Raw genomic sequence first — 25,599 nt, 5'->3', positions numbered from 1 at the left:
CACACTGTGCAAAGACTACTCCTGCAGCCTCTGAAGCTTCCAAAGGGGCACAAATTCCAGCCCCTTTTCTTGAGGTGCCTTCGGCAGTTTTAAGAGAAATTAACTTAAACAGTTCCCAAGACTACAAGTCATATAAAGCCAGATCTTGACATTTTGGCAAGCACATTATATCAATTTTACGTAAGTAACTCGATAATGTATCTCAGCCTCGATTTCATGCATAGTTCCAATGTCGTACTTTTTGTGCATGCGTTAATATGTGTTTCTGGGTGAATATTTCTAATAACTTAAAATCCGAATTCAGTCAGAGTATGGTCAAAAATCATTTCAAGTCATTTAGCATCCAAGTACTTTCCGATGAGGAATTTTAACCATGTAATCAGTTGCTGATGCTCTGCTGTTCATCAAAGACAAAACAGTCACGTGACTTTTTTATATTCAAAGGCACTATATTAAGCGCTCTAATGATAGAAAGTAAGTAACTAAACAGAGAAGCCAAAGAAACGCCAAGAATTCAGTATTTTACATGAGCCTTGCTTCCATGTTAAAAGGCTTTATATGCCATTTTTCTGACATGCGCATTACGTGGCTCTGGGTGTTAATTTGGGATGGCTCCACATCAGGAAATGTTTGTCTCATAGAGGTTAGTAACCCTGCCAAGTTTCATGCTTTTATCATGAAACGAACCATTGAACCATTTTTTGGTCGTTAGCAGCTGGACTATAATACTAAATGCAGTATATTTGACGCTTCAACACACCAAATTCAATTTCCAAAACAGTGCATTTTAAAATTCTGAACAATGCGGTCTAAAACTTGTCAATTACCTCTTGTCAGTAGCATCCAGAGGATTCAAATCTTCGATCCATTTTTCTCCTTCAAATAACGCTTGAGGGCACAAATGATACTATAAACAGTCTTGGGAGGGTATCTTCCACCGGACCTTTTAGCTACCTCCATCACGAATTTTGACAACCAATAGTTCAGCGACAGAGCGTCCATTCCGGCAATATCTGCGCTCAGAGCGGTAACCTTGTGAAAATCGTAGTACTTAAAGAGACCACCACAATCTAATACCGGAACTTTAACCTCTCTAAACCTCTGCCATTCAGCAAAAATGCTCACAGCCCACTTGTGTTTTTATACTTAGTTGAAGCAGGGACGGCGTCATTCATCAGAACATTTTCTCGAAAAGAAGTTTTAGGAACGCGAAATCGTTCTGATCCGGACTCAAGCTCCATCACGTGCCGTAATGTTAATCTACCAAAACAACCCACCCGCATGGCCGCATATTAAATATTCATTTCATTTACCACGAATAAGAAACAAGCAATAGCCTATTGAGCACGCCTTCTTATTACGTGTTCTTCGAAAATAATTCCACTAAATTCTGACACTAGTTTGAGAAGCCAGCTCAAAAACTCAAGCTTCGTTTTTCATCAGGGGTGCCAAACCCCTCAAAAAAATAAAAGCACTCCGCCTTCGGCGTCGTGCTTTCATCCGTTTCTCGGTGTTTGGAACCCCTGATGAAAAACCCGCACTCGTTTTTGATCTATGACTTGACATGTTAATCTTACAATGCTTTCAAAAAGCATTAATAATTCATAAGCTCATTGACCGACCAAATGGTCAATAAAACATCACATGCACTGGTTTTAAAACCCGATGAAACCTCCTCCTTATTAGTATGCGGTGTTTAATGCCAATTTCCAACGTTCACAAATGCATCACTGTTATGGACTCTTTTGACATACGCTTCTCCAGGAATGTTTTTGAAGCCGTTCAAAAAAACTCGTGTTTTATCGGGTCTAAAACCACTCGGCTGCACCTCGTGATCTTAAATCCCCGGATAAACACTGCTGCTCGTGTTTTAAACATAACGTAAAATGCCCTTTTCAAACCAGGCTCTTTGAGCATAAATTTCACGGTAGTGATATTATTTAACACAACTTTGTTTTCTCCTCAGGACAATGCAGAGAAGGAGTGGGCGTTCGAAAAAGCTATTACAATTCAGACGTACTGTAACTATCACCCGATCCCAGTACCTTTCAACATCATTTCTCTTCTTCTTATGTCATTTAATTGTTTCAAAAAGGACAAAGAAATCAACTGGAAAGAAAGTAGGGTGAGTTCGTTACTTTGGCCCTCTCTGTTGTTGGAATACTTGCTAATTTATAAGGATCAGCAGGATTAAGATCGACTAGCACTTAACGTGCTATTACGACGAAATTTTTTCTTATCTCTTTTTCCCCCTTTTAATGCTTTAATCCATTCAGTGAATTCATATTTGCATTGGCTTACTGAACCTGGAAATAACTGGCTGAAGAACCGCGAAAACCCGTCCGCCATCTGACTCACTTTGCAAAGTAAGGCCCATGAAGTTTGGAAAAACCGTTTGCTTGTATGAGATTCTTTGTGTGACGTCATATACTCAACGAAGATCGCGTGTTCCCAACCTCGTTCCCAGGGTCCTCTTTCTTCCTTTCTCGAGAAAGAACACGGATTGCGGCTGATCACGTTACTGCACACAACGAACTTCTCCCCAGTCGGGGTACACTCACTTTGTTACTGATTTTGTTCTCAAGAGCAGAACAGATTTCCAAGCGGGCATGAAGGCAAGGGAATTGCGAGACATTTGGCGCTGTTTCATGCGGTCTGCAAAAATCGTTTATGAAGTATATAGATAAAGTGAACTTAAAACGGTCAATGAAGCAGAGGTTAATAATTAATTCTACATTTTGACTCGTATTAACTTTTTTCGACGGTTTTCTACTGTTTCCAAAAATCCTACCAAAAATTAACATGGGCCGTTGGTATTCACTTGAGCCCGTTGGTATTTCTAAATAATAACAACTTAGTCAAATACGTCGCTAGACCATCCGTAGAATATTAAATCCAAGGGGATTAATGTTATAACCTTCCTAACACAAGTTGACGACGATTGTACTTTAAGGCCTGGCCCCGTCGACTCTTCTGAAGCTCAGTTTTATTAGTTCAGCCAACAGTACACTTTGAAATAACTTCAATGCGCCAATATTCGCAGGCTTTCCTGAATTACTAATACTTGGTGCCAGCGAATTCCCAAACACATACAAAAGGTGATCAAAAAGTAACCATTAAAATATGGTGCATTTTATGAACAACAAGTTTCAATACTTTATTTTGCAGTTCTGAATAGAGATCACCAATTATCCAGTATCTGTTTTTTTTTCCTGTAGAAATATTGGCTGGTTCTCAATGGTCTTCTTCGGGATGATTACAGGCGCAAATACGGAGATTCCTTTCCTCCTACAGGTACGTATTTCTAACAAATTACAATTTATTCCATGGCTTATTACTCATTAATTTCAAAACGGGTGAATCAGTCTCGCAAAGATGGTTGCCATCGCTCATAATAGGAAGAAAACTAAACCATTTAGACAATTTATATTTGTCAAAACAAAAATTAAAATTTGTCTTTTAAGAAGTCGGTGGAAATCTGTTAAACCTTGCGTTATTCAAAAATTGATGTTAGCGATGTTACCAACTTCACTGTATAAAAGGGGAATATCGATACTGAGCTTTTACATGAATGTTTGTTTCATAAATTGTCTAAATTTACCATTATCAATGCAAAGGGATTCTCGAGGAATTAATCTGCTTGAATTCCTAAAAATATATCGAGCGTCGGACAAAACCCTTACTATGAGAGGGTTTGGTCGACGAGTAAAATCCTAAAAAGCAAACATTATGGCCTGCCATAACGTAAGTTAATTTAAATCGAAGCATAGCGTTCGTGCAATATTTTGTTGACAAATTGCTGTACCTGGTATGGAGAGTACCGTACGGCTAGCCAATAAAATTCGAGCTCGGCGACAAGAGTGGTCATATAATCAGGAATTTTCATGATAGTCGACCTTTTTTTCTTCGTGATCAGATCGGACATTAATCCCCAGAAGTTTCTTTCCCACCTCCTTTCCGTTTTACCAGCCAATGGTTTATTACCTTCATTTTGTTTTCTCGGCAAACCTATTTGATTATGGTGGATTTTAGTTGTTTAATAACTTGGTTTTTTGCTGTTTGTGTTTTCAATTAAAACCTTCCACAACCAAGGCCAGCATTTTTCTACACCAGTTGTCTATTCTTTGTTTTAATGATTTAATGACAATTAACATTGACTCAAAGCAAAGTTCGCGCCAGAGTTGCCCTTTATTTTGATATGAATCCGTAAGCTTTAGAAACATTGCACAACCAAGACATGTTATCACCCATGTGAATGACATTCACTTAAGAACTATTACTAACGATAACTAACAACCTCAAAATGCAGGCAGAATTTTTTTGTTTTGTTGTTACCAAGAATATGTTCTGATTTCCTTTTTCCCAGTTTGTCTGTGTATTTCGCTGATAATAATACACCATTCTCATTTATTCACCAGGCTAAAAGTATACCATCATATTTATTGCATTGCGCATATCCCACACATTGACATTCATATCTTTAAATCTATTTTGCTTACACTATAGTTATATGAATTTATAAATCTAGCAGTATGCAAGATGTTTGTCCCATCCCACGAGTCTCCTGTAGCTCAGTGGCAGAGCATCCGAACTAGGAGTCGGAAGCTCTTAGGTTCGACTCTTGATAGGAGCACTTGGATTTTTTCCGAGTATGTCTGTGTCTATGACTGAATAACACATCATTCTCATATCTTCAGTTAGTCTTAGTAACATGTTTTCATTTTATATAGATAAACTTGACCAGGTGCTTCAGGACACAGAGAATACAAAAAGCATGGTCACTCAGGATCTTTATAGAACTTTCAAGAATAGACAAAACTCGGATGAAAGTTGCCTCCCTGTTGGTCAAAAGGTACACCGATAATTGTGCTTATCTACAAGTACTGCTATAAAATTACGACCTTAATTAAGGACAGCTTTCTTCAAGTAGCCAACAATTTTTGATGTGACGGTACCTACATGAAACCTCAGCCACGCAATGCGCGCAAAATCGATGCAATTTGGATGCTGTATAAATCAGTAGTTCAGTTGTTATGAACACCTGCTTCCACTTTTGTGAATATGGAATATGATGAGTGGTTCCTACTGTACCGTTGTGCCCCACCCCACCACAAGTAGCATCATTCTCCTCTATCATCCTTATGCTTATCGATGTAATTAAACGTTAGTGGCCACTCCATGTCACCTTCATCCTCTACTGTGTCCACGCCTTCACTTTGTGCAGCCTTTTTGTAGAATTTTAGTTGTCTATTAGTTCTAACAGACTCTTTTACAGTTGAAATACTGTCTGATTTTCTTATCCTCTTTTCCAGGCCTCATCTTCATTGCCACTGTCTCCCTTTCCCTGCTAAGGAATTTCTGTATTATTTGTCCCCGGTCGGCCAACAGTTTTTATTTAAGGGAACTTCTGATGTAATATTGCTGGACTCTGACAGTTTTTTTCAACTCAAAATACGCTACGAATCGATTCCGTTTTTGGAAATCATAAATTGCTCAACGCTATTCTCTTCCATTGGTTTCAACTTATTAGAAATGTAAACTTTGCATTTTCCATAAAGAAAGTTTTCCTCGTGTTAAAAGCTGTTAGAACTGACTGGGTATAGGACCTTTCATTCCATCAATCTTTATCTATACAAAGCTACAATAAATTCTAACTATCAATATCAAAATATATAAATATATAAAAATCTTAATCCTTATCAAGAACGCTTAAACCAGGATATTGTACCTCTTAAAGAAACCCTGATAATTCTTACATTCCATTCAAGATGAATATTCAGACGAAAGCTTCCATTTAAAGGGAGATTTTACTTTATTATGATATTTTCTCGAATATTTGACAAGGAATTAATACAAAGTTTCTGTACACAGTTTTTTTTATCGAAACTGAACCATTGTTTAACGTTTATCTCGATATAAATAGATGTTTTAGATGTTCGTAATGAGTCTAAACATAGGTAGCATTGTTCTTTTTAAAGGCTTTAATTTGGGACTTGTGGAGCAATTCCAGTAAAATTCAACTGTAAACTGTCTGCCGTACTGTGTTCCCAGTAACGAGCTAGCGTAGTATTTTTAAGGAGTAATAAGGCCACAAACTCGAGCAACGAAAAGTCTTTGTACACAAACGCTCCAATGCTTTATAACACTACTCACTACAAAAAATGGAATATAGTAAATAATAATAATAATAATAATAATAATAATAATAATAATAATAATAATAATAATAATAATAATAATAATAAAGAATTTATAGAATATAATTACTAGGATTTTTATGATTAGGAGTTCGGAGTTTAATTGTATGGACTTTGGTCGTTACGTTAATTGGCTACGGCTGGCCGCCCAATCATTGTTTAAGATATCTGGGCATCCAGACCTTTTTACTGCCATCATCATCATCATAATAATAATAATAATAATAATAACAATAATAATAATAATAATAATAATAATAATAATAATAATAATAATAATAATAAGTTTTATAAAATAATAAAACAATAAATCTTTATTAACATATTCCAAGCTATTTGCAAGTTAAAAGTTCTAATTCACATTAACATATTTCAAGCTATTTACAAGTAAAGGAAAAAACAAGTCATAAACTTACAAAAAGCTATTCTCATTTGTCATAAAAACTCATATGATCACGTTCTGAATAATAATAATAATAATAATAATAATAATAATAATAATAATAATGATGATGATAATGATAATGATAGCGATAATGATAATGACGATGACGATGACGATGACGATGACGATGACGATAATAATAATAATAATAATAATAATAATAAATATGGTATAACAAAGAATACAAAAACATCCTTATGTTGCAACTCGTTACGTAAAGCCCCGATTTCGAGTCCTGTTTTGAGATTTTTGGACTTGGTGGGACTGAAATTAGGGTCTTTCTGTTTAGTGTTATAGTAAAAAAAATTGTCACGGAACATTTAAAAAGTTTTGATGCTTTGTTACGTAGCGTGGGACTCATCATTTCAGATTCTAATTCTTAGATGTGTTTTTTCTCCGTAACACATCAACCAGGCAAACGTAGTTGAGTTCTTTGAAAGCTAGAGGTATGCGACCAACGCACGTACGTGATGATAGCGCGCGCATCAAAGTACTGGACCAATTAACATTTGCAGACGTTCTTTTCGAACAAAAAGGTACTAATGAAAAATTCTGCTAAAAAATTCAAAAAAAGAAAGAAATTATCTTCAATGCCCACAAAATATATTAATCAGACCTCATCTAACACAGTATTCATTAACACACGCCTATGTTCTCTGCCGTTTATCATGCAGTTCTATGTCATAAGTAAAGTTGTACCATTTCCCCACCTCCTTCTGACACTTTACAGCAAGTAGCATTGTTAAAGTGCCCCTAACCCTTCAATTTGTTTTCTTTTGGTAGGTTCCCATATCTCGTTTTCGAAAAAAAAATTGTTAGAAATATTGAATCCTTTTTTTACGAGCGCTAAAACTTACTGAAATTTTTAAATTTTTGCGCACTTTAAGCCCCGCTGGACAAATTTTTGTCTCGTGGGCTCATTAGGAACGAGCCAATGAGAAGCGTCCGATATTTGACACTCTCTTACCTGTGACGTAAGAAAAGGATAGCAGAAGGATTCAGAAGGATTCTTATGCATGCTGATTCCTTTCTCTACATTTCGAGAGTTGCTGCACCCAAAAACCACACATTTTTCAACCATTTTCGCTGTTTACAATTGAAGCATTACCGCGAATCTTCGGATACTTTTGCACGATATCCTTTTCTTACGTCGCGCTCCATATTTGGACACATTTAGCCGAGTGGGGGACTAATGCGAACGATAGGTAAAAATATCGACAACACTGCTCTCACTTCTAGCGCTCGTAAAAAAAGGATCTCAATATTTCTCAATTTTTTTTTCGAAAAAGAGTTCTTGAAAGATATGGAAATCTACCAAAAGAAAACGAATTGAAGGGTTAGGGACACTTTAAGCACTCAGTGATCGAGATGGTTTTTAAAAGTAGGGTCACCTAGAATTGGTTTGACAATGCGTTTTTGTTCCAAGGCATGGGAGACCCACAGAGCCATAGTCATCGACGGTTATCTTTTGACTTGTCGTGGCTACAAATATTACCCAGATGAGTACGAGCACAACAGATGCGGAGCCAGATACTGCACCCCTTTTTCAGACAAGTTTCCTCATTTCGAAGTAAGTTTATAATTTGGAACACGGAGCTTAGGTGAGAAGATTATGAAGGGATGACTGCTATCTAACTTTTTATCAAGTGACAGATATTCAACTCTACAGTTATCAACACGACAACAAAAACAACAACAACAACAACAGCAACGATAACAGGGAAATGTGTTTTCTCTCTCACGAAGGAAGCAAATAAACGGGCTAGTAGTGAGTGGCTTTGGTTCTAAAAGTACTTTTACGAAAAATCATCCTGTTTTTAAATCATTATATACGATAAACACATGACCAAACAAATTTGATCTGATAACACTTAATAGTCCTCCCTTATTTTACAACAAAAAAGGACCTTAAACAGAGACGACGACGACGCCAAGGAAAAAAGGGACTTAAAAATTACATTCGCGTTTTGGGAATAAATTTGCAATGATTGCTGCTCGTTTAGTTTGCGTAATGTGGCCGAACTATCCAGGAGCCAAAGTCGTATGCGCGGCTTTAAAGTACAGAAAGATAGGGGAAAAATATTAATGGCCGAATTTATACCAGAAACGAATTATCCGTCTAGACGGATAATCCGTCTGTTTTTTGACAAAGTTTCCTTAGGAGAGGGACTGGTCTCTATATTTTCGCAATGTTTCCTGGGAACCTTATTTCAAGATGGCGTCCCGTCAGGAATCTGCTTCCTTGAAAGTAATCGCAAAAAAGAAAGGGAAAACAAACAGGAAGTTGATTTGGACAGAAGTTCATTAAGTTATCTTCTGTGTCAAGCATGCGCTTGACAGGGAATATTCTTCTCTGATATACCGCATGCGTGTCAACAATAGGACATTTTCATGATGGCGTCATTTTACTACAGCTACCAGAATTCATTTCGTGTTCGTTTTCAAATTCAATTTTTTTAATCCCAGTGGACAGCAAAGAACAATAGCTCTAATTAGCATGAGAAAACAAAAACCAGAAGGATTCTAGTAGTTGTAGTAAAATGACGCCATAGTGAAAATGGCCTATTGCAACGCTACTAGTGACGCCATATTGGTTTTGACCTCTACCCAATCTTCCACTCGGCTTCTCAACACCGAAACACCTAGCCTGCGTAGCAGTCGTTTCCGTTTCCTTCAATCCAAGCGGGGCAAGCGCGCGAGGGCATTGGGCAAGAAGGAACAAAATAGTAGGAGCGGGGGGGAGGGGCGGGGAAGGAAAGGAAACGCCTGCCGCTGAGCCCAGACATTTTACCGAACGCCGTTCGTCAGCGAACGGGAGGCAACGATGTATTACCATTGGTCAATCGTCTGTCAATCAAACTCATAGACCTAAACGACATCCGGTAAACCGTTTATCAAAGATGAAAATAGTGGCGGAAGTGGAAAAGAACTATCTCGAGTGTCCTTTCGATTTCGAGTTTGCTTTGCTTTGGAAACGACTAAACTACTTTCGCAGGGAGATACGTTAATTCAGTTGAAACTGGAGCAAAGGACTGCTTTAAGAGCGAATGTCGATTAACATCAAGCAAAATCAAGAATTCTCGGTCACGCTCAAAATATAGTTTCCATTGCGCTTTGGTTTGTTGGTAGGTATTATCGTCTCAACAAACATGGTGTCATTCGGTTTTCGAAATCCCGCCGGAATTTTGAAAACTTAAGAAAATTTGTTCTGGCTGTCGGCGGTCTCAAAGACACGACAACATATTGGAAGCAAAATTGGCTGGTCTGAAAGCATGTTTCGCATACGAACAAAGAAATTTTTACTCAAAGTTTGTAATCATAAATAGGTTGAGGAGGCCTCAAGTAACTACTTTGCACGAAAATTGCAGTTCTAACCACGGTCTGAAAAGGAAGTTTTCGATATTTAGAACGACTTTGATTTCACGCTACCCGAAATACAATTTTATCCTGGAAACGCGAGGAAGTATTTAGCCATGTGGGACAAGCTCATTCTGTCTGTAATTCCAGCTGTAAGCAAATGAGTTGATATTCTAATACATTAGTAAAATTCGTCTAGGGTAATTTTTTCTACGCTTTGTTCGAGCGACGAAAGGTTCGAGAAAATCTTCTAAAATACTGCAACTTGAAGTAAACAAGTTGCCCGCCGCGATTCTGTTTTCGCTCAGATTTACCAGAAGTTAAAAATGATTGGTTCTCATGTGACATTTGACGTGACAGTGTAGGCCCCAAGGGAGCGAAGCCATTTGGGGGCGTTCGGTAAAATGTCTGGGCTCAGCGGCAGGCGTTTCCTTTCCTTCCCCGCCCCTCCCCCCCGCTCCTACTTTTTTGCTCCTTTTTGCCAAATGCCCTCGCGCGCTTGACCCGCTTGGCTTGAAGGAAACGGAAACGACTGCTACGCAGGCTACGAAACACCCGTCGTGTAACCCGCGAAAAATTTGTAGACAAGTTATTCGTCAAAATTCGTCTTCGAATTTATACTTAGACGAGTTATCCGTCTGACGGATAATCCGTCTAGACGGATAATTCGTCTCTAGTATAAATTCGGCCAATCATACGTTCCCGCTCTCCATAAAATCTTAATTGCGGTCATATCACGTCGTTAGGGAACTTAAGACCGTGCACTGCGTTTTTTAAGATCAGCTCAATGTGCTAGCAGAAACGTTTCTATCGCACCGTCAAGGCCAAAAATGCAAACAAAAAGAAAAGTTGGCTGTATAAACATTGCCTTAATATTATTAAGTATGCTCTAAATAAACGGCAGATACTGTTAAATAGGCAAGAGACTTTTTTTCCTAGGTAATGATTCGGGAAACTGGAGAGACAAAGTGGCTAGGACTGGGAGTGGTGTTTAATGATTACGGCACTACCTTGATGCCAGGCTCGAAGCGCGGAACTGTGGGATATCATACTGATGATAGGGAAATCTTGGTTGCTGATTATGCTGAACATCGTGAACACAAAAAAACTAAAGGTAACTAAGACGTAGAAGGTCCTTTAATTTCCCAAAAGGGTCTTTTATTTCAGGCCTGAATTGTCCTCATTGAAAACTTTGGGTAGTGTTGGAACTATTGTAGCTATGATTTCCAGGATAGTTTGGAAAAGAAGTAAAATTAAAAGAATTGAAACATGAGAGCAGAATGCCGAATCGAAGTTGTTACGTTCCAAACTACCACAACAATCTCAAACGAAAACTGGCATCCAACAAAAAAAAATTTCGGTAACGTGGCAATATCAAATCTCAGTTTGTGGTTCTTAATTAAAATTTGCAGTGTGACCTTTAAATATTTTGGATTTTCTTCTGCAACTTTTCGCTCCTGTGTCTTTGAGCCACCTTTTGAGCAGTGCATTCTCCTTGTTTACCTTTGCCCGCGTAGCTTCTGATTCGTCTTACATGGACCCAGTATCGTGCCTCAGACTCCACAAAGTTTCTGAAGTGGGCAATCGTCGGGGACTTATAAGACTGGGCTTAAGGGAGAAAGGAATTAATGATACATTTCAACAATGTACTCCAGTTTCGGACGCATGTGACCGTTTCATGATTGCATGCAGGTCACACAAAGTCATTATGCAGGTCACTAGACCATTTCAATTCCGTTGCGTGTCTTTATGGCGTTGCTTCTGTTTCAATTCTTTAAATAAATGGTCACAAATTGAAACGTTGTACATAAAACAAAAGTAGCTTGTGAGCAAAAAGGGAACGGCTCGAGCACGAGTTAAGTAACTCTAACGATAGAAACAAAAGTTATCTCTGCAACTGGATTTAATTTTCATCGAAAACTTGGTTAGAAACCCATGGAAATATTAATCCAGCTTCAATGTGAGGACTAGAGGACACAAAATACAGAATTGAATAAACATATTAATTTGGTTTCCTAGCTTTGTTTGTGTTCTTAGCCTCATAATGAAGCTGAATATTAACATATCGAAAGAAGCTAATTGGCTCATAGAACTGTGTTAAATTAAAGTCTTTTTACACTCTAATTTTCCATCTTAAGAGATTTATTGTCCACACAGGTTCACATAAATTCGTTTCAGGAGAATTAGATTTGTAGCCACAATATGTAACTTTTACAAAACAAAAACAAAAAAGTCCTTAGTACGTATACATCTGATTCTGAGGTCTGATAGTGTTTTCAATTCTAATCATGTGGAGAGACCTCGCAATCATTCACGCTCCCCAAACCTCATCCTCTTTGCGGTTAACTTTTTAGAGGTACTGTTGGTATTCAACTAAGCGAGGAGTGCAGTAACAGTTGTGCTCCACGTGCGTTACACTGACGATGTCATGTCGATGAAAGAACCTCAACTTACGCTTGCATGACTTTTAACTAGCCTTGAGGAAGATAAAGTTAATTCCAAATTGTAGAACAATCTTCAAAAAATATAATTCCTTAGGCAAGTTAACGTTTCATTATTAAAACAACGTTCGGATTTATTTCCATTCAGGCTTTATTTCTTTTCTTTTTCGTTAACTTTACTAAAGGTTGCTGTTGGTTTATTAAGAGATGCTTGATTGTTTGTGTTATGCGATGATTGGTCTTTCAGTTGACTCTGATCTGACTATAGAAGTTGTATGTTGGTTACCTGCAACAGTCCTGAGCTCAATCCATTTACTATATATGCTCTCCGTTTTTATAAAGACTAAGATGAACGTCAGTTCTGCAGATTACTGTAACAACGTGTATTGTTTCATATAGGTTCTGCTGCAGCCCGTCGAGGTGACGTCATTCGCTGCACAGTTGTGTTTGGCAGTAAGCAAGCGAGAGACGACGGCAACATCCGAGTTCCAGTCTTTTTTACCGTAAATGGGAGTAGGATAATTCTTGAAGGAAATGAAGAGACGTACATTGATTACAGCCCAGACAAACTACTCTACCCCTATCTGGCTTTTAAGCACAAGAATAGCGTGTTGGCTAAGGTAATAACTGAACGACTTTGTTTTAAACTAAGAGTTAAGAACTCTTTGTTCAAGATTTTTAGTTAAAACGAACCGGATTTCCTCGAAACTGATCAGGTACTGGTAATGCCACTTTCCTATTTATCACGTTTATTTGATGTCCTAATTCGCTGAATCCTTTGGTGCCGAACACCTTTGTTAGGGAGATTGGAAGGTCGATTGTTTTTAAGATTAATTCTTCGTATTGCCGTGTTGTTTCCTTAGAAAAAAACAAACAAAAAAACAAACAAAAAAAACAACAGCAACAAAAAGCGTTACACTTTATTACCCCTATTCACCCCTGTATACAAATGGTTACTGGTGACATGTTGTTGGAGTAACGATAGTTCTGTGCATTAAATTTCTTTAATGTTTGCCTTAACCACTCCTATAGATGTGTGCCAGAGAAGACGTTGAAAACCAAAGCTCACAACTACAAGAGGTGAGATCTGACCTTGCAGCCTTGAAGGATGCGACAAAGAGCTTTGAGGATGTCACAAAAGGCTTGGAGAAAAAGCTTGACGCTGATCGGGTACTGGTACTGCCACTTTTCTATTTATCACGTCTATCCAATGTTCTTATTCGCTGAATCATTTCTTGTCGACTTTAAACACCTTTGGTAGGGAGATTGGTCGGTCAGGTGTTTTAATATTAGGTCTCTGTATTGCCGTGTTGTTTCCTTAGACAAAACAACAACAACAACAACAACAAAAGCGTTACACCGTATTTCTCCTATTTTCCGTTGTGTACAAATGGGTACTGGTGACATATTGTTGGAGTAACGATACTCCTAGTTGCTCCATAACGTCGGGCATTCTTTAAGTTATGTTTTGAAAACAAGCAGGAGTGTGTTATAGCCACGAGGCGCAGCCTAGTGGCTCATTTTCAACTACAAAGCCCTTAGGGTTTTAGCTGAAGGCCCTCAACTAAAACTTCGTTTTTCGCAACAGGTATGCTAGAATTAGGCGGCGCATTCCCTTCTGTGTCTGTTATTTTTTAACTGCTTTATTTTAGCATTTATTTCCCAGTTCCTGAATTATTCTGAATAACTTATCGGCGACTGTTTTAATGAAGTTTATCATCTCGCCTGTGAAACGTCGGGCATTCTTTAAGTTATGTTTTGAAAACAAGCTGGAGTGTGTTATCGGGTTTAAAACCCCGAGGCACAGCCTGGTAGTTTTAGACCAGATTAAACACATGCTGCGAGTTTTTTGGACGGCTTCAAAAACATTCCTGGAAAAGCGTGTGTCAATAGAGTTCATAACAATTATGCCTTTGTGAATGTTGGAAATTAGCATACGAGAAAAACATCGCATACTAATGAGGAGTGTTTTATCAGCTGATAAAACACCGCATACTTCTAAGGAGGAGGTTTATCGATATAAAGTCACTGCACGTGATGTATTATCGACCATTTGGTAGGTCAATGGGCTTATGAATTATTAATAAGTTTTTGAATGTGCTCTAACTGAGAATTATTTGATCCTAATGAAGGATAATATTTATGAGATTAAAGTTTCAACCTCGATAATTGTATTTCTAGCTAATCCATTGGTTTACACATTCAGGGTATTTTTGTGACTCTTCTTCTCGACAAAAAAAATGAGAAACTCTCCTCTCAGATTGTGTCACCAAGCCGAAAGTTTAAATGAGACGTTAATTGCTGAACGTGACGGCCGCGCAACAAAGATGGTTTTCACAATGAAAAATACTGTCGAAATGTAAAACGTTTTTGGCTGCCAATCTCTTTTTACATATTCTCAAATATCTTCCAGATTACTGGAGTCTTATGCATTTCATTTGTTTAATTTTTGTCTTAACTACTCTTATAGATATGTGCCAGGGAGGACATTGACAACCTAAGCTCACAGCTACAAGAGGTGAGATCTGACTTTGCAGCCTTCAAGAATGCTATGGAAAAAAAGTTTGACGCTTTGCTCGCAAAGTTCGATAAGTAAAATGTGGACAGAATAAACGCTAGGTAAACAAAGAGGAAAAGCGTACGAGGCTAGCAAAGTCCAACAAGTAACAAAATGGACCGACACCTATAAACTACTCGGTCCGACGGTTTAAAAAACCTTTGGTAGGAGACATTTGTAAAAGGCTGAAATTTGCAAACCAGCCCAACTATCAGAATGTTAAAGTACTCTAAGTTAACATTTAATGCACTTTATCAGCTAAGACTTAACCGTAATTATATACATTTTGTATTTTTTAATAGTTTAGGTGTCCTACCTACAATCAAGGACGAAAGATTGGGAGCACTTTCCGGCTGAGACACCCCTCCCTACAAACAATGTTGAGCCCGTGTATGAAAAATCCTTTGTGAACTTCAACATTATATTGTGGAAGTGTGTGGAAGAGTAAAATGCATTGTAAACGGAAAAATTGCCATTTGAGTCTCATTACACTAAATTAGCAGTTTAAAGCATTTTAACATCTGTCTGAAGCCCTTTCGTCCTTGATTTTTGTCTTAATTACAACAGCAGAATACCTCTCTTTATTTTATCGTTTAAACGTAAAGTGTCAGTCACAAGTGTTTGATTTGATACGAAATAATTAAGATAAAACAGCCTCGAGTAGATTGTGGAAACCAGAATCACCAAGGATCTAACGCTTTTTTAAAAGGAAAAACAAGATGTTACCTTAATTCAAGCGTTAGCCTTTAAGATAAAATGACGTATTCTGAGAGCATTTATTCCTAGCTAATTGTAAGTTTACCTTTAATTTTGTCAGTGTTAAAAATATCAGGCAGTTCACTCATTTGTTTCAGTTACCATAAGGTTGAAAAGGTGCCATGAAACCCTAATGTTCAATTGATGATCGAGGACAACGACCTTTAACATAAACAAAATAAGTGTGACAGGTTTTCTGTGACAATTTTTAGTTGCTCGTTTATATGGGAAATTTTTTTTCCATTTTATGTGGCCGAAGAGAAAAATCTCCTATGAAAATGTTTGTTTGTGTGCAAGACTCGTGACCAAAAATTTAGCAAATATTCAGAGATTGGCGGTGATTCCAAGCCAAGCCTGTGCCTGTCGTCGTCCCTCTGTTACCCACGTTCAAGCCTGCTAAGTTCTTTCAACTTGGTTTCCTTTTTCCACTTCCTATATAATAAGAAAATTGCACTATAATTCCACATACAATTCTTGTCTTTCTTCTTGTAAGAGGGCACCATGTTTCAGAACAAGGGAAGGCAAGACTTAACGCGTCTTGTCCTTGTTGTCATGCGTGTCACCGCTGTACAAAAGTACTTGTGGCACTTAGACAAACAAGTTTACAACATAGCATTTGCTTTCTTGTACTCAAGAGCAGTTGCCTTCGTCACAGAAAACCTGCCACATACAATTTGCTCGTGTGGCAAGGCCTCACTTATCATTTTTAAAAGTTTTAACTGTTTATTGAATGTAGAAAAGTGTTAGTGTCCTGTTAATTCGTTTTTTCTCTAAAGAAGGCATGTGTGAATACAGCCATCATAGTCCCATTGGGCGATAATCTTAAAATGAAAATTAAACAAGGGGCTTTGTATCCTTTTACGTAAATGCTCCTTTAATCAGAATTGTTAAACCATAAAAAATACGCGCTTTTTGGGTAAAACTTTCAACGTTGTTTTTATTTCATTTTGCTCTTTATTAGGGTAATAATTATTGCGTCGACGAAGGAGACGCTTCCTAATCGAGTCGTCCCAAGTAAGAGATAAATACCGAGAACGGAGGTATTAATCCATATACATCCCGAGGGCCGTAGGCCCTCGGGATGTATATGGATTAATACCGACGTTTGAGGTATTTATCTGACTTATTTCATGAAATTATTCCTTTGTTCAAGGGGACAAACGCCGGCTAATTAGTACCGTCACACTTAGGTGAGAAACGGAGAACAATAGAAGCAACCTGATGTGTGCGTTTCTCGCAGTACTGCTAATGTAAATGAGGGATTTATCTGTATAAATCCCTCGTTTCAGTTAGTTTAATATTCATGAAGGATGTAAGTTAAATAAAGGATGTTGAATAACAAAAGAAAATGTGTGATTCATGAAATAATACTGGTATAGACCTCCAAATTTTCCTCCTGACCTGTTTGATGACTTTGAAAATTTAATTGGTAAAATTGATGGTTCTAATCGGGAGCTCTACCTTGTCGGGGATATGAATACAAACTTGCTACCTGGTGTCGCGGATAGCAATTCTTTCAAAGTCATCAATGTTTGTGAGATTTTTGGTCTTAGTCAACTGATTACGGAGCCAACGAGAGTAACAGCTCTATCTCAGTCCCTAATTGACCTATGCATAACTAATACCCCAGACAAAATAGTTAGATCAGGAGTTATGCCTTTAGGTATTAGCGACCACTCCCTTGTCTATCTAATTCGCAAAACACATTATACCATCCCTGGGTGTATTAAGATTATTAGTACTCGGAGTTTTATCGAAGTTTCTCATGGTAGCCGTTGGTTTTGAGGGCATCATTGTAGGTCTGCGAGGCTTTGTTGAAGCTACCATGAGAATCTTCGATATGTAAATATCAAAAACCGGAATAACAACAGAAGCAAGTACAGACCGAGAAATATCACTTGGTTTAACCCACCTTACAGTGCAAATGTCTGGACGAATGTTGCAAGATCGTTCCTCTTCTTGATCGATAAACATTTCCCTAAAGCACACATCCTCCACAAGCTGTTCAACAGGAACAATGTGAAAGTCAGCTATAGCTGCACGAGTAACATGGCAAACATCATCAAGCGCCACAACGCAAAGATATTGAGGAGCAACAACAATGAGCCTGACAAATGCAACTGCAGGAGGAAAGACCTTTGCACTCTCGATGGCGCGTGTCTTGCAAGCGGTATCGTTTACAGGGCAGACGTCACCACCTCATCCGGCAATAATAAGATTTATATAGGAATGACGGAGCATACTTTCAAAACGCGATATAACAACCACAAGCTTTCCCTCAACCACCGCAAACATTCACATGACACTGTTCTCTCCAAATACATCTGGGACCAGAAGGATAATGGCACCGGTTACACGATCAAATGGTCCATTATCAAACGAGCAAATCCATATCACGGACATCCCTCGCGCTGTAATTTATGCTTATCTGAGAAGCTCTGCATCCTATCTGCTGACAAATCTACCCTCCTCAATAAACGATCTGAGTTAATTACAAAATGCAGGCATGAAAATAAATTCTACGCAGCCAATCAGAAGCAAGATCGCTCCAACCGCCCTCCTGAAATTATAACTCTACAAACTCCAATGGTACAGTCTGATGATCGCTTAGTGATCGCACATGCATGTTACTAAGCGCGAGAAATCGAGAGAAGGTTGTATATCGGATATGATTGATATAAAAATAAATATCAAAAAGTGCAAAAATGGTTTAAAAAAACACAGACGTTTCTTCAGTGTGGTCATGTCATGCATCTCCGAGGAACTTTTCTTTCACCGTTCATTATAAAAACGTCACAATAGCATCTTAACGTCCCGCGTGCGTTTCATCCCGTTCCTCGTGGTCAAAACGAAAAGTACAAGACAAGGTAAGATCCTTTTCTTTCTGAAATATTCGCCGCATTCTTAGTAGGGTGCCATATAAACACCTGGGACTGGTAGCAGAAAACGTTTCTAACGGCTGTTGACAATTGTTCCGAGACAATAAGCTAATGTTTTGCAACTATACTTACAGGTTCCTGTAATCTTAACATGATTAATGCAATCCAGTAGGATGTCTAAGGGCCTAAGTCGACGCACTATAATCTTCGATTACTACTAGTTCTAGGATATTGCCGGGTCGAAGTAATGAGTAGTGTGTCAGTGTGTTTTTTGTGTGGCCAGGCTTAACCTATAATTATAAGTTTTAAAAGTTTAGCAAATGAAGTAAAGGGATAGTGACTCGCTGTAACGTTTTCTCTAAAGCAGGCATGTGTGAATAGGGCCATCATTGTCCGATTGGGCGATAATCCTGAAATGAAACAAAGAGCTTTGTATCCTTTTATATACACGCTGTTTTAAATAGAAGTGTTAAACCATGAAAACAGGCGCTCTTTAGATAAAATTTCAACATCATTTTTATTTAAGTTTGCGTTTTATTAAGACAATTAAAAAAACAACAACAACAAAAAACAACACTTTGAGTAAGTTACTGAGAAGTAGCTTAAAGAGAGCCTTGCCAGCGAGTTTCTTAGAACTATCTTGGTAGCCTTTCTTAACAGATTTTAGGATCAAAATAATTGTATTACAGTCAAAAATCTCTTGATGGAATAGTTTTTTGTCATTTAGCATTAGCCTGCGTCGCAGACAGTCTATAAATCCCTGATATAGACAGTCTGCGCAACGGATCCAAAAAGCTTGTTCTGGTATCCCGCCGGTTTGCAGAGATATCTGTAACCGTTTCGGATTGGCTTAATTTCAAACGCGCTCTCTGATTGGTCTTTCCTTCTAGAGCAATCACGCAATACTCTGCTCTCCAGCCGCGATGCTAAAAATACGATTTGGACTTGTTGTACTTTCCCGGGTTTTCCCTTGGATTAATCGATGAATACACTGTAAAAGTTGACTAGTTAAAACAACCAATTAAAATTGTCGCAAAGTGCATCTGAGAGAACCCTTTTTTTTTAGTTGGTTTGACCAATTTAAAAAGGTTCAAATTAACTGGATTCTTTTGGTTTGAAATAACTAATTTAGAATAAGTTAAAATAACTATCAATTAGGTCATTTTGACCTATTTGTTTAGCTGTTTTTACTTCAATATATATGTTGTTTTAACCACTAAAAATATTAGTTTTAACCATTTTTTATAGAGTTAGAATAACCAATATCCTTGGTTGAAATAACGTAATTCATTTAGTTAGCGACCATCCAAAATTAGTTAATTCAACCATTTGAAAAAGTACCCGGGGTGCATCTGAGAGAACCCATTCTTTTTAGTTATTGTTAGTTAATTTAACTAAAAAAAATAGGTTACAATAAATTGTTAATTTAACCACAAATAAATAGTTCATTTAACCCATGTAAAAGAGTTAAAATAACACATTTAAATGGATCATATTGGCAAACAATTTCGGTTACATGCATCTTTATTGAATGAACAGGCAGTCAAATATATACATATGCAGTAAACAATGGTTCCATAGAAAGGGAAATTAATGATCACATCTTATCTACAAGAAATTTATCGGCTGTGAACTTTTTTTCTTTCTTTTACCTGCTAATATTCATATAATAAACAACCTAAAACTATATAATGATATTGAGAATAGTGTACATGTATGTCTACTTGTTGGCTCACATAATATAAACTGAACAATTTAAACTACTTCTGTTGAAACCTAAGTGGCAAGGTTTGGTAGAAGGAATTGCTGGATATAAGCATTTTGTCACTTGGTTCAGCTCACCAGAAAAATTCAATTTGATTATGCACAAAGGTTTTACTTTTTTCATTGTAAACTTGCTAAAATTCAACGTTCTTCAATATATCTCAAACTACATACATTTGGCCAATCTCAGACTCAATTTTATGGAAAAAAGTGGAGTGGTTTCTATGCCATTCTACTCATCTTGCCTACCACTGCTTTAACACTTAACAGCAGACGTGCGTGACTGCTCCGTCTTGACTCACAGGTATTAAAATATACTCAAGAAATAAATAAACATTCTTGCTATGACCACCCTGGCCCTTTGGGTAGTCAGCATTGAAGCTATAGTAGCTTGCAATCGATGTGTTGACAGCACTTAAAATGTTGATTTTTTTTGGAAACGGCAGACTACCATTCCTACGGCTGCCAACACCAGTGACTGGATATCATCAACAGTTGCCCCCGTCGAAATGAGACGGGGTGCTGTTGTTGCCGCTATTTCATCTTCTGCACCCAAATCTGAGTCATTCTGCAACAACAAAAAATGATTTGTTGTGACTGTAAATCCTGGACATTACTTACAATCACAAACTACAAGCAGCCATTTGTAACACAATATCATCCATCAGTGCCAAACTTAAAGGAAATCCTTATGAGCAAATGGCATTAATAGAGCAACAACCAAAGCTCAGAGAGATTTTTAAGGAACGGCCACTAATCTCATACAAGAGAGGGCGTTCCCTAAAAGACATACTCGTTAGAGCAACACTACAATTGAACATGGCTAAAAATACACGAGTGGGAGTCGCACAGGCCTATCTTTATTCCTTTTCCCCCTGGCAATTAATACAAACACCATTACGCATAGCGCTGGCATTGCATTTTGATCAAAAGGGAAGAATCTCTTAATATACAAAAGGAAAATCGCTTTATGACACGCTTGTAAAAGCAAAACTGAAAAGGCTTTTATCAACACAACGGATGCACAGTGGGAGTCGCACAGATATGTAACTTCAACCCCATAGCCCACTTTGAAAATGAGTGATGGCCTGGGTCGAAAGTAACTGCCCAAGTGATTGTGGGATTGTTTGGGGGGATGATAATAATAAGCAACGTCCCCCAAACCTTCCCGCAATCACTTGGGCATCTACTCTCGACCCAGACCATCACTCTTTTTCAAAGTGGGCTATTTAAACGTGATTCTTACATCTATCATCTGACGATAAATCACGGGCTATGATTAAGCAAGTCATCAAGAGATAATTTAGTGAGAGGCAGTTCCAGTAAGTGGAATTGTAGCTGTGATTGGCTAAAATCGGGAAAGGAATGTGGCTGGAACGTGAGCAGCAGTTTGTGGGGAGGAGCATTTTTGATAAGACACAGAACGGCTGCGAGGGAGACTAAGTTGAGTGAAGACTGCAATAAAAGGAACAGTTGGCAAAGCTTTGAGTGCAAACTGTTAAAGGCCAATGTGATGATCAGGATTTTGCTTACATACTCAAATGTTGGTGCTACATTACACGTCTCCATTATTAAATTACCCAGGAAGTGAAAGGGTTAAGGTAATCATCATCAAAGAAATAAAAGTCTAATTTATTTTTAGAAACAATGTGTGAAAATCAGAAAGGAAAATTTGTCTGGTAACATTAGGGCTAAAGGTCTGGAATTATAAAAATACTTACATGGCCTGTACCAACAGCATGGCAACATGCTCCCTCTCACTGAAGTGCAAAACTGGTGTCTGGGCCATTATTGTTGTGCATAACTGATGAACAAGGGAATTTTGTTGTTCTGCCTGGCGAGAGGAAGCCCTTTGCTAAGCCTTGCTTAACATCAGGTTCTCACTATGTGTTGAAACAGACAAAACACAATCAGAATTCAAATAACAATTTATTTTTGGACACCTTTCTTACTAACATACAAACAACATGCTGTTTTTCTTGATAAATAATCAAGTCCCAGTCTATTTGCCAGCCTGTCAGCTCATACAACTCAAAGAAATGTCTTTTAGGTGGTGAACACTGTCACCAAATTTTTCAGTTAAAACCTTCTTTCTTGTATAGCCTAGTGAATAAATATCAGTCAAAACATTTTGTGGTGAATCACCAGCTATCAGTTCAGGTTCCATGTGAGGATACCTTTTTAAATGTTTCTGCTTTTCCATTTTATTTGGTAATTTGTAAAATAAAATTATTCCTTTGTGAAGTGGGCATGCTTTTCTAAAGTCAATGACAACAGCATTATAATGAAGACCTCTTACATCAACCATAACATTATCAGGCTTCATGTCATTATGAATAAAACCTGAAAGGTGAATTGCATGCAGCCCCTCAATCATTGTCAGTAATAAATGATCTGGTGAACATGATTCTAACCATTTCACTGATTTAAGTCTCCTGGAAAAGTCATCTAAAGTTACACTTTCCTTATTAATGCCAATAAATTCTCCATGCAAACTCCCAAAAACAGGGGAAAACTAGAGTGAGGAATAAGATTTAACATGGCTTTTGCTTCATTGATCAAGATGGATCTCACAAAACGCTCTTCGTTAAAAAAAATTTCAAACAGGCATCTATACCTTTATATTTACCCTTAAAGCAACTCCCAAATGTACCCTTTCCTAGAACATTGTCCTCTTCTACTTCAAGCAAATTCTTCGTAATAAATCATGGTTTTTGGAATGTCTACGTCCTTCAATGTTTTCTTCCATTTATAAAAATAGCCATTTGCTATTTGCTTGGTGATCTTACAGTTATTTTCAAGGTCAATTACTTTTTCTTTTACTTTCTTTGCTGCATTGGATTGCAAAAATGTTGAGAGTTTTTTTCGATTTATGTGATTCTTCCTTTGCCTACTTTTTCTCTTTTTCTTTCCACTCTTGGAGCGCTGAAATGTTTAGAATCAGGCAAGATATTGATTGGAATAGAAAATTAATTTTGAATTTGGTATCACTGATGAAAATTTATTCTATAAAAATGTGAGCCAGGTAAAAAAAGAAAGCAAGAACCCGTAGGCTGCAGATTATAGCCCAAGCAAGGCTGACCCAAGGGACAACCTCAGCTAGGAAATTGTCAGTAGGCAAGCAATTAAATCTTGCCTTGACAAAACTATGGCTTCTGCTGGAGTTCAGCCTTTCAACCCTTATCACACTTTAGTTTTTATTCAAATTCACTGTAAGTCATGTACATAAATGTACACAATATCAAACAAAATAAAAATAACTTAAAAAACATTCAGTTCATTTATCAACAATTCAGTCCTCCAAGTAATTCAAAATAAAAGATATAAACCGATTTCTCTTTTTTTTGTGAGAAATATCCATTTGAGATCCTCTGGTCAATTTTGTTTTTCATGTTTTCTTAAGCATGACATATTTTAATCAAAGTAAAACTGAACAAGCAAACTTGTGCACAAATTATTAAGAAAAACCCTACATTGAATGTACCAAAAGAAAAAACAACAATTTACTGTGGTAATCAATCAATTATATTTTGAAGGATCTCGTGTTATCTTTCCCAATTGATGGTTTCCGATAAGTGTCCGGTAACAATCACCAATTTTTTCGGACCGCCAGATGGCAAGGGGACAAGCAAGGCATTCTTTAAGCACACAATTACAAGGTGTATATGTGCAGTACGAAAACAAGAGAGCCACGCTTTTCTCAGTTGGGCGAAAACAAACTTGACACTAAGTAATATGTGAATTTTTCTTCTCAGGTATTGTTGGTTCAACAGAATATAAAATGTGAAAAAAAAAGTTTCAGTGAATAACAATGATTGTGTTATGCAATGTCGGAATGTTTCAAGCGGGGCTTCTTTCAACACATGCAAATTTGAGTACCGTTTTCAGCACGAAAGTACCTACCAAGCTTTCCGTGTCTTTATCGTTTCCCTTTTTTAATGATCAGCTGGCACTTTTCGAAGACTTTTCTTGTTTTCTCAACGGGCTGCCGAACACTATTGACATCAAAAGTCTGCAAAAAGAATACAAATAACAAAACAAGATAAATTAATACAGACATCACGATCGACTGACAAGTTAAATAGTTCAAACGCAATTAATCTCCAATAGATTTTCAATTCTGTATCGCTTTTTTTCGAAGCATATTTCGAGGTTTATACATCGCTGCATGATGACTTTTGGTCTGCTTGCAGCAATGTAACCAGGCATGGCTTTGTAACCACGTAATAATTTGAGTAATGCCGCAGACCGCCATGCCCCAACGCTTTTAGGCGGGAAATTTTTTTTTTACGATCTGTAATTCATCTATAGAGAGACTCTAAATATACAAGAAATAAAAGATCCTCTCTCGGAAAACTTCTCATTTTATGTATGTAAACGAAAACTTGAGTAACACTGAGAAGCCACCTACCACGTGCGTCACCTCTGTCCATGCCGCGATGAAACGTTTTCTTGTTTTCAGGTTCGGTATGATGGAATTGATCGTCAAGTAATCCAACTCAAAGAAATCTTCTCCGTCTATTTCGTTAGCTACATTTGGGTCAAAACACGATCAAAGAGGCAATTATGAAATTTGCTGTTGTATGTACTACCCTCAAGAGGTGGACATCATTTGGATATAGTTCAACTCGGCTTACCTTTGAATGCTTCTATCAGCTGATGAAACTCTCTTTCCTTTAAAAAGTCCATTATGTCCTGCATGGTGGAATCTTTTGACAGATCAAGCACTGATGCCATTACAAAAACGGACGAAAAAACCTCTATCGACAGCGGACAATGTTCACCGGATGGACGTTTCTCACAAACTGAAAGACTTGGCCAGTACAAGTCATAAGAATGACATGTCACAAAGGGACTTTCATTATATATAATTACGTGACCAAACAGCATTATTTGATAACCAAAAGTTCATTGTTTTAAAAATAAAAGCGGTTTCCGTTAAAGTGTCATTTGGTTAATACCAAAGGAAATTCCAGAGATTGTGCGGTTTTTTGATAAAGCCGGTTTCTATTCAAAACTTAGCTTCAAAGCTCAAGGCCGAGATGTTCAACAAATCAGTAAAAGAATTGAAAAGTGTCACTACTAGCGCCGGTTCCCACGCTAACCTCATAATCACCGAATATCCCGGTCGGAGTGAAAAAAAAAAAAAAAAAAAACTTTCAAGCACTGTGCCGACTGCAATCACCACTGGCGTTAGATCCGG

General features: G+C 37.6%; 1 protein-coding gene and 1 long non-coding RNA gene across 6 annotated transcripts in view; one reads left to right on the top strand and one right to left on the bottom strand.

The window, feature by feature from the left end:
* The window catches only part of LOC146449924 (uncharacterized), a 72,788-nt gene extending 55,686 nt beyond the window's left edge, over positions 1–17,102 (top strand). For 3 of the 5 annotated variants that reach the window (XM_085100976.1, XM_085100974.1, XM_085100973.1), the window contains 9 exons: positions 1,967–2,125; positions 3,219–3,294; positions 4,731–4,852; positions 8,069–8,212; positions 10,939–11,113; positions 12,840–13,060; positions 13,473–13,616; positions 14,911–14,958; positions 15,300–17,102. In XM_085100976.1, coding sequence (XP_084957102.1) covers positions 1,967–2,125; positions 3,219–3,294; positions 4,731–4,852; positions 8,069–8,212; positions 10,939–11,113; positions 12,840–13,060; positions 13,473–13,616; positions 14,911–14,958; positions 15,300–15,407 — 1,197 coding nt within the window. In that variant the 3' untranslated portion in view covers positions 15,408–17,102. The remainder of the gene's footprint in view (positions 1–1,966; positions 2,126–3,218; positions 3,295–4,730; positions 4,853–8,068; positions 8,213–10,938; positions 11,114–12,839; positions 13,061–13,472; positions 13,617–14,910; positions 14,959–15,299) is intronic. The other 2 variants (XR_014860455.1, XM_085100975.1) reach the window with 2 other exon arrangements.
* Positions 17,103–19,621: 2,519 nt separating this feature from the next.
* Positions 19,622–25,048, bottom strand: LOC146449923 (uncharacterized). Its single transcript, XR_014860454.1, has 4 exons — positions 25,034–25,048; positions 24,300–24,926; positions 22,118–22,279; positions 19,622–20,964 (listed from the first exon to the last, which is right to left on the bottom strand). It is a non-coding gene; the product is annotated as an uncharacterized LOC146449923 (long non-coding RNA).
* Positions 25,049–25,599: the final 551 nt, after the last annotated feature.

The sequence above is a fragment of the Pavona decussata genome, unplaced genomic scaffold, assembly GCF_977016875.1.
Source record: "Pavona decussata unplaced genomic scaffold, jaPavDecu1.1 SCAFFOLD_549, whole genome shotgun sequence".
NCBI lineage: Eukaryota > Metazoa > Cnidaria > Anthozoa > Scleractinia > Agariciidae > Pavona > Pavona decussata.
The sequence above is the reverse complement of the archived record's forward strand: the minus strand, read 5'-3'. Positions and strand labels throughout refer to the sequence as shown.